Source organism: Lygodium microphyllum, chromosome 17 (genome assembly GCF_053477565.2).
Source record: "Lygodium microphyllum isolate KBCC chromosome 17, Lygodium_microphyllum_v1.1.10, whole genome shotgun sequence".
In the NCBI taxonomy this organism is placed as follows: domain Eukaryota; kingdom Viridiplantae; phylum Streptophyta; class Polypodiopsida; order Schizaeales; family Lygodiaceae; genus Lygodium; species Lygodium microphyllum.
This window is the reverse complement of record NC_141151.1, coordinates 88,994,756-89,004,416: the sequence shown is the minus strand read 5'-3', so window position 1 is coordinate 89,004,416 and position 9,661 is coordinate 88,994,756. Positions and strand designations below refer to the sequence as shown.

The 9,661-nt window shown below is 43.9% G+C and overlaps 1 protein-coding gene across 2 annotated transcripts in view; it reads right to left on the bottom strand.

Annotated features, from left to right (window-relative positions):
- Window positions 1-401: 401 nt before the first annotated feature.
- The window catches only part of LOC148022126 (protein trichome birefringence-like 12), a 29,240-nt gene continuing 19,980 nt past the window's right edge, over window positions 402-9,661 (bottom strand). The window contains exons 2-4 of one of the 2 annotated variants that reach the window (XM_087697771.1): window positions 2,421-2,561; window positions 1,563-1,812; window positions 402-1,481 (exon numbers count right to left, since the gene is read on the bottom strand). In XM_087697771.1, coding sequence (XP_087553897.1) covers window positions 1,191-1,481; window positions 1,563-1,812; window positions 2,421-2,561 — 682 coding nt within the window. In that variant the 3' untranslated portion in view covers window positions 402-1,190. The remainder of the gene's footprint in view (window positions 1,482-1,562; window positions 1,813-2,420; window positions 2,562-9,661) is intronic. The other variant, XM_087697770.1, reaches the window with a different exon arrangement.

The window sequence follows — 9,661 nt, the reverse complement described above, 5'->3', positions numbered from 1 at the left end:
TTCATACTTACACCTTTGTGCATGCAAACAAGTACTCAAAGTGGAAAGATAGGCAAAACTCTTTCCCTTAATCTATGCTCATAATGCTTGTGTCAAATAATGCTCCTAGTAAGTGTGCATTGCTTCCTCTATACACGTTAGTATACTTGCATCGCTTCTCTATTCTTGTGAGCTATGGAAAATGGATCACAAGTCCCTATGTCCCTATTAATCTCTTCCTCACTCCCATATTTTCCTCCTTTGCTAGTTTGCTTGCAACTTTGAGCGAGTTTAAATCTTGAGGATGAGAGAAGGCAAGTAGTAGGAAATAGAGGATACAATAGAGAAAGCAAATGAGGCAAGAGCGTAGGACTTTATTCTTTTTGGTTAATCACAACCTGCCTTATTAAGCTCTTCCTCATCCCCATCTCTATGGCCTTATTAAGCTCTTCCTTATCCCCATCCTTTCCTCCTTTGCTTGTTTGCTTGCAACTTTGGGCAAGCTTCAAGTTCGAGGATGAGAGAAGCGAGTAGTAGGAAAGAGAGGATACAATAGATAAGGCAAAGAAGGTGAAAGTGTAGGATTTTGTTTGTGTTGGTTCATCACAGACTGCCCACATGAGTTTAAACCAGAACAACTCCTAAAACCCTGTTATTTAAGCATGTTAGGTTCCACAATAGCCAGGCCCACAAGCCCAATGTCTCCATGTTTGAGCCTGAGTACAGCTCGGGATTTATGCCATCATGTCTATTGAACTTAGGTAACCTTGTTCTCACTGGCAAATTTGAGAAGACGTGGTTCAGATTATTAGTCAACAGTTCTCGATGGACCAATGAAATATTTACTAGTGTCATCAGGCTTTTTGTTGCCTGTTATCTGCATCAAGTTAAGGATTACTCCTGAAGATGGTTTTTCGGTCTTCCAACACACTTTTCCTATCAAATTTCATGCTCAAAATTTAATTGGCTGAGAACACACCTCACTCTCTGAGGTCAACTTGGCATCATCACCAGATGTGCACAATAGACCCCTGAGATGCAATGAAACACCACATTGCTCCTTCAAATGTAATCGTATCCATACAAATGTAGAATAAGACATCAAAAGCCATTTGCCTTTGTAAGTTTGTCTTGATCAGCATCTCTTTAGCATGTCTATTTTTGCTCACGACTGGCATCAGTACTCAAAAACGATTGCATAGAGACATATTTTAGCAAATTTTCCTGGATTGTAAATGATCCAAAACCATTGTTGACAACATATCCACCCATACGTCAGGGAGCCCTGGAAGGCACCAGTGCATGCAATCTTGGCCCCAAATTACATGAGCATTTTTCTGTCCTAACCATATGGCTGGATGTGCATCCCTTCTAAATTCACTCAGATAAGAAATATTGAGCACATGGAAACTTGAACTTTTCAAGGCCTTCATTATTATAGCATTTAACTCCCGAGCTTCACGATTCACCCCACCTTTACCCAGGCCAAACCATTCCTCCACCTGTAAAAACTAATCAGTATCAAAGGCACTGGTAGAAACATTGTCCTGGCTCTGTCTGTTAACAATGTCTCATATTATCACCTGGTTTATCTCCAGGAGGGTATTTGATAGGCAGCTACCGTTCTGATTCCATTCTCCTCCTTCAAAATGTCTTGGTGATTGTAGTCTCCATATTTTCAATGCTGTTGATGGAATTGATCTCTCCAGGTAGGATATCATGTGCTGGAGTACAACTTCCAGGCCATCACGTAACCCTAATGGTGGAATGATGGGCATTCCTTGCTTGTAAAAGATGAGAGGATTGCTTGGAGGAAACTTATCTAATCCCCACCTGTAGGTTTCACAAACAAGAAGCACAGAAACCATCACTAGGTCCAACAAACAAGAAGTAAAAACATAAAACCATTCAAGAGACCAGCTTGATCAGTAAACTGTCCATGCACAATTGCGGCCTCCTTATAATCAACATTAAAACATAATCTTTTACATAGGCATTCCAAACTACAGATATTATCACTAGAAGCATGTGTTCCTTTCTCACATGTCTACACACTGCTCAGATACCACAAACAGAACAGTCTGCACAGCTTGATTAGAGCATACACCCATGTTTCCACATACAAATACTTTGTTTTCTTGCGCACAACTACACCCATGCTTGTATTTAACACCCGACTACACACACAAACACACATATGCACAGATGGATGATTTTTCCACGAATCTGAAGAATAGAAGCTTATATTTTGAAATTGTGAACTTGAAGACCGAAAAAATGCTCACACATTTTGGACAAACCATGTCAGAATCAGCAAAATAGCCCAGTAAAATTTTGGACCCAAAATGGCGCACACACACACCCAACACACCCCCACCACCACCCAAACAGGCTCTCTTGAAACTTTGAGAAAGTCTTACACAATCACCATTCAAACTTACCAATGTCCTGTATTAAAGACAAAAATGTCATAATCACTTAAGATGTTGATCCAATCATTAGCAGGAACATCAACATTAACTTGAACCCCGCTAGTGAATCCACGGCTTTCTAGATCCCCATGGGGACTTGTTGGTCGCCACCTTCAACATACAAATAAACAAGACACAGCTTACAACTTTGCATGAGCCACCTTCAACATACAAATAAACAAAATATAACTTACAACTTTGCACGAGTCACCTACTGCAAACACACCAAAATTTGTGTCAAATTCTTACACTGGAAGAATTTCTGCAGAAGCACGAGTACCAAGATACCACAGGCCCTATTGAGTGCCCAATGAATGCTTCTTGGTCATGAACATGCTGTGCCCATATATAGACATTTGTGCAGAGATCTTGGTATAGAAAAAGTTACATGAAGGTAAAAGTGATAATAACAGCCTTGTAAAATGCATGGTGTCATATAATCCAAGGGAAAAAGGACAAGAATTTTGCCCATAGCTTGTTCAGTCTGAGGTAGGGACAACAAAACAATATAATCGTAGCCATCATGGAAGTAGAGAATGTCAGCACTAAGATCAGCTGCAGAGGAAAAATGCTTTTGAGTTTAAAAAGGTGCATTACACATTAAAACTTCTTCAGCTCACTGAGCAGCCCCAAAACTCCAATGCACTGACTGTGTGTTTCAGTTTCCCATAAGCAAATTCCCCTATTTTTTGTTGGTTCCTCATCTATAAATAGAGAATGTGCTAGGTCAATTACATGTTAGAATTTGCCAATTCTGGGCAGAGACCAATGTATCATTGTGTGGTGTGGACAAAACTAAGTTGTGTCACTATCTAGACTGAGTTTGACACTAGTTGAGTTGGTATAGGTCCAACTTACTTTAGACCTATTGTACTTTCATTCATTCATTCCAGTATTTGCAACTATCAATGTGGGACTATAGTCCACTCTTGTGCACTGTCCTATGTTCACCATCTCTCTCTCACCTCCATATCCAGCAGTTGGTATCAAAGCCTCACATGTGGGTTCTATCCTGTCACCGCTCAACTGGTACCACTTGCCTAAGGTATGTGTCCCCTTTAGATCAGCTCAGCCCACTCAGCCTGAGAGGGAGGAGCCACTGGTTTTGGAGGAGGAGCAGCTGCTGAAGGTCACCTGCTGTCAGCTCATGCCCACCTGTTGTCTGTCTTTTGCACTGCCCGTCAATCTCAGCCCATCTCGGACCATCCAACTCATCTCCAACACATTCAACATCTATGCATGCATCTTGAGGACTAGAAAATTTGGGGCGTTCAAGGTTCTTTGCATGTAAGATTGAAGAACATCAATGGAGCAAAAAGAAGTGAACACAACTAATAGAGAGAGGGAGTGGTCACGGCATGATAGTTTTCATTAACAGAACGTGAACTCAAAGTACAAAGTACAACCCTTAGACTTTAGGGTTGTGAAAGTGATTTGTTGGACTTTACTCGTGCCTACACTCACATAGGAGTGTCAGTGATCCAAATAGGACACTAGGGCACCTTCTACTCTCCATAAGAGAGGGTTTTTCCCCCAATCACCTTTATTTTCATCTATGTATTTACGTTACACATTTTGGTCACTTACCACACAATACACACATTTGTGTGTGAATGCACTTTAAGTCACTTTCACAACCCTAAAGTCTAGCAGTTGCACTTTGTACTCAGCACTTCACATTCTATTATGCCAACTGTCCTGCTGTGACCACTCCCTCTCTCTATCAGTCATGTTCACTTCTTTCTACTCCATTGCTGTACTACAATCTTACATTTGGTATCACAGCTGTTCAGCCAGCTGTCTTTCTGCTCTCTTCACTCTCAGCTCAGCCCACGTGCTACTCTTGCCTGTGCCGACCTGTGTTTCTGACATGCTTTCTCTGTTCTCCTCAACCTCTGGAACCTGTCGTGGCTGTTCAGAACAGTCAGAAACCCTAATTCGCAGGCACAGTTTAGAACCGTCACGTCAGCACCTGTGCAGTCCAAAACTGCTCCAGATCTGTTCCAGCCTGCCATGTCAGCAGCCACGCGGCTCAAAACTGGTTCTGCTTGCTCTCGAGTCGCCACATCAACATATTTTTAGATCTATGCAGCTGCTACAGGTATATTTTATTATTTTAACCAGAATTTCAGAGCCAAAAGGGTTTTTGCAAGAACAGGTCTATTTTTGATTCAGCAAGTGCTTCAATGCACAAATTGAAGAAATTGAGCTTGGGATGGAGGCAAGCACCCTGGCAGTGCTTTGGGGGAGAGTAAGAGTTGACTGGGATTCGGACCCAGGCCGAGGGATACCACTCTTCTTCATCTACTGAGCTACTTTGACCCGTTGTTCCTCTGGGATGTGCTGCCAAAGGAGGTCGGATTCCACCTTCCAGTCCCGGTTCAGGTCCAAGACAGCTTGTTGTTGTAGGACTTGAATCCCCTCCTCTGCCTTAGCATTCCGCTGCTTTAGTGCTCAGCAGTGTTCGACCATCATTTGCGACTTCAGATCCGCAAAGCTTGTGCCAATCGACAAGCCAAAAAAATCCGAGACCTGGATCTTGGGTGAAGCTTTCTCGTCACTCGAGGTGTAGTTAGGCTCCTTCGTGACAACATGCATCCCTTTTTCAGTAAGCGCAAGGCACTTGGCTATAGGTTTGGACTCCCTATCCAGCCAATCAATGATGATCTGGAGGGTGGCCACTTGGTTATAGGTTTGGACTCCCTATCCGGCCGATCGGTGATGATCCAGAGGCTGGCTGATCCGGATCAAGGCAACGAGCTTAAATTTCTCCACCAAAGGCGGGCGCCAGAGGCAACGTGTGTTGGGGCGAAGTCAATGGGGGCACTCTCACCTTGTTGTTGAAGAGGGGACGGGGCCACAACGCTCAATGGTTGGGTGGGAGGGGTGGACTCAAATGAAGAGAGCAGAATGACAGCTGGCTGAACAGCTCTGATGCGAAATGTAAGATCGAAGTACAACAATGGAGCAGAAAGAAGTGAACACGACTGATAGAAACAGGGAGTGGTCACAGCACAATAGTTTTCATAATAGAATGTGAAGTGCAAAGTACAATGTACAACCCTCAGCACAATAGTTTTCATAATAGAATGTGAAGTGCAAAGTACAATGTACAACCCTTAGACTTTAGGGTTGTGAAAGTGACTTAAAGTGCATTCACACACATATGTGTGTATTGTGCCATAAGTGACCAAAATGTGTAAAGTAAATACACAGATGAAAATAAAAGTGATAGGGGAAAAAACCTCTCTTATGGAGAGTACAAAAGTGCCCCAGTGTCCTATTGTGGATCACTGACACTCCTATGTGACTGTAGGCGCGAGTAAAACCCAACATTGCACACATCATCAGCATACTTGCCAACATTCTGCAATTTCATCAACATTTGCACAAGAAATTTGTGGCTTTCGCTGAAATCGACTTTGATTTGTGTTGAAATTTGCGATCCATCACCGACATTGATAATCAAGGGTAAACAATTTGAGATGGAGTACATGACAAAGCATGATTCAATGGATGCCTACATAACACATGTAAAGAATATGACAAAGCAGCTTGCAAATATCAATGAGATTACTCCTCATGCTTCTCTTGTTTCTAAAGTCTTGGCTGGCCTAACTAAGTCTCATCAAAGTTTCACCACTACACTTCGCTTGCTTGCAAAAGGAGATATTGATGCATACATATTCGATGTGTTGGTGTTATTGTTGTTGCAAGAAGAGCAATCATAGGTGAATCACTCTAACATAAGTATGGAAAGTCAAGCTTTTGCAACCAGCCATAGGAACAAAGGAAAATCATGGTAGCCATCAAAACCAAAGGGCAAAGGCAAATTAGCCTCTTCTACAAACTCTTCAACCACCAACAATAAGGGCACTAAGAAAAAGAGATAATTATTGCACAAAAAAGGGGCATGTCATTGAGGATTGCTAGTGAAAAAAAGAAGCAATTGGGCATGACCATTGCTGAAAATTCAGCGAGTGCGAAGGATGCGATAGCATATGTAGCAAGTTTAGACATTGGCTACTCTTATGCTTTTGTTGTGTGCTATTCCCATGATCCTTCTTCTCATGTTCGTGGCTTGCCAGTGGCTGAAAAAAGCAATACATGGTATTTTGATTGTGGTGCCTCCAAGCACATAGTATCCTTTTGTGGCTTGTTTATATCATATGACAATATACAAAAGGGGGGATCAATCATACATGCTAGTAACGCTTCGTATGCAAATTGGACAAATTTCCATTGTTACAATAGATGGAAAATTATCATGCTTGAAAAGGTTTTATATGTGTCTAGCATAAAGCACTTGCTTTGAATTTCAACCATTGCATGTGTTGGTTTTGTGATCAAATTCCACATGGATCGATGCAACATTTATGACCATAGTGATAGGAATGTCCTCATTGTCACTAGCAATGTACAGTGGCCTATATTAGCTTGATTCATATGAGAGGAGAGCATCAGAGGATGCATGACAGGTTGATGTCACCATTATGGATGACACCAAGTTATAGCATGCTCAATTTGGTCATCTTAATTATAGCAATTTGCTTTGCTTAAGGAGCAAAAATATGGTGCTTGATCTTCCTCCATTGAAAGCAACTACTTGTTGTTATGAGGGCGACAATAACATGTCAAGGACAAGGATTGTAGCCTCACACACAAACATCACCAATGTCATAGGTGGCTGGCATTTGAAATTGATCATGTGAAATGCAGCATTTTCAGCAAATATGGCATCCCTACTAACAAAAACTTTCTTTGTGTGTGGGTCATACAAGCGATAGCCCTTGCTTTCCAAACTATAGCCAGTAAATATGCATTTTACAGTCTTGTCATCAAGCTTCCCACGAAGCTCTTTCGGAACATGTGCACTATGCAGCTAAGCACCCGAAAGTAGTCGACCTTGGGTTTCTTGCCATGCCAAGCTTCAAATGGGGTGATCGTCTTTAGTGCCTTAGTGGGTGCACCATTCAACACATGATTTGCACACTGAAGGCCTTCTAACCAAAATTTATGAGGCAGCCCCTTGCTTTTGAGCATGCACCATTCAACACATGATTTGCACACTGAAGGCCTTCTAATCAAAATTTATGAGGCAGCCCCTTGCTTTTGAGCATGCAACAAGTCATCCCCATAAGAGTGTGATTCTTCCTTTCAGCAACACCATCCTGTTAAGGAGTCATTCTAACAGTGGCTTGATGCATAATGCCATGATCAAGCAAATATGTATCAAAAGCACGAGACATGTGTCAGAGTGCAGCGGTGCGGAAGCGTAGGACTGAGAGAGAGAGAGAGCGCAGAGAGAGAAGGGAGAGAAAGAGACAGTGGACGATGAAGATCTGCTGTATATAGAATGCTGAATACAAAGATATGCAGATATATACACGGGCGCAGTGCGCTGGACTGCGTGTCTCCACCTCGACGATGCAACCTGCTGTCCACCTCGAAGTCTGCTGCAGTCTGCACTGTCTGCTGTCTGAAATCTGTGAACAGAGACAGAAACTGCGCGTCACCAGTCTGTAATCTGCATCAGAGAAGTGTGTCCAGACTGCTGAAAGTGTCGACTATAAATAGCCGAGATCTGCTAGAAAATAGGCGCCAGAAATACCCTGTCGGCTGCATTAAATGCAGCCGACTGACTGTACAGGTCGGACTGCCACGTGGCAGTCCGACTGTGCAGTCCGACTGCACTCTGCCTGTCCGACTGCACAGCGATCTGATCTCTAACACCCCCTCTCAGAGCCTGGGCAGGGCAGAAGCCTGAGGGATCTGGAATGTCTCCGAAGTAGAGCCTGAGGAAGCGCCTTCGTAAACAAATCCGCAAGATTATCCTCCGTCTTGCAATACTCCACAGTGATGGTCTCATCCAGAAGCTTTTCTTGGATGAAGTGGTACTGGATCTCAATGTGCTTCGTCCGGGCATGAAAAACATGGTTCCTCGCCAAGGCAATGCAACTTTCATTGTCACATCGCAGCAATGTAGGACGAGACTGGGGGCACCCAAGCTCCTCCAATAATCTCTGAAGCCACACAACCTCGCACGTGGTGGAAGACGCGGCCCGATACTCCGCCTCAGTAGACGAAAGGGCTACCGTGGGCTGCTTCTTGCTACTCCATGAAATAACACCTGCACCCAAAGTAAAGCAGTAACCTGTAGTAGACCGCCTGTGGTCCATGTCACCGGCCCAATCCGAGTCGCTCCAACCTGCAAGTACAAGATCTGACCCATCTGTCCCTGCGGGGTAATGAATCCCTAAATCAGACGTCCCCCTCAGATACCGAAGTATCCTCTGAGCAGCCTGCCAATGCACCGTCTTAGGTTCACTCATGAACCCTGCCAAGAGCCCAACAGCAAAACATAGATCAACCCTCGTGTTGAGAAGCCAAATCAAGGACCCAATCAACTATCGATAGCGGGACGCATCCGCCAAAGGAGAATCTGAATGGGAAGTGGCCTTCCAGTTCGGATCCATAGGAGTAGAGAGGGCCCGACAATCTTCCATCTCAAAAGACACCAAGAGCTCCTGTACATATCTCTGTTGGGAGATAAAGATCCCCCTCTGAGATTGATAAATCTCATGGCCCAAAAAGAAATGGAGTAGACCCAAATCCGTCATCTCGAACGTCCGATGTAAAGCTGACTTGGTCTCCTGGACCTGCTGTGCAGCATCACCTGTGACAATCAAATCATCAACATATAATACAAACAGCACACAACCATCCTCGGAAGTGTGTACATACAGCTGCGGATCGGCCTTGGACCGCCGATATCCCAACTGAGTCTGGAGGAACGAATCAATCTTCTCGTTCCAAGCACGCGGGGCCTGCTTGAGGCCATACAAGGCCTTCTTCAACCTGTAGACTTTCCCATCTGAAGAACCAAAGCCAGGAGGCTGCTCAACATAGATCTCCTCCTTCAAATCACCATTCAGGAAGGCCGACTTCACATCCAACTGATAAACAGGCCATCTCCTATGACCAGCCAACTCTAATGGTCGCCATACGAGCTGTGGGGGCAAAAGTGTCATGACAGTCAATCCTTGGGCGCTGTGCAAAACCTTTAGCAACAAGGCGAGCCTTGTGCTTATCCAAAGTACCATCACTGAGATATTTGGTCTTGAAGACCCACGAACTGACTGTACAAGTCGGACTGCCACGTGGCAGTCCGACTGTGCAGTCCGACTGCACAGCGATCTGATCTCTAACAA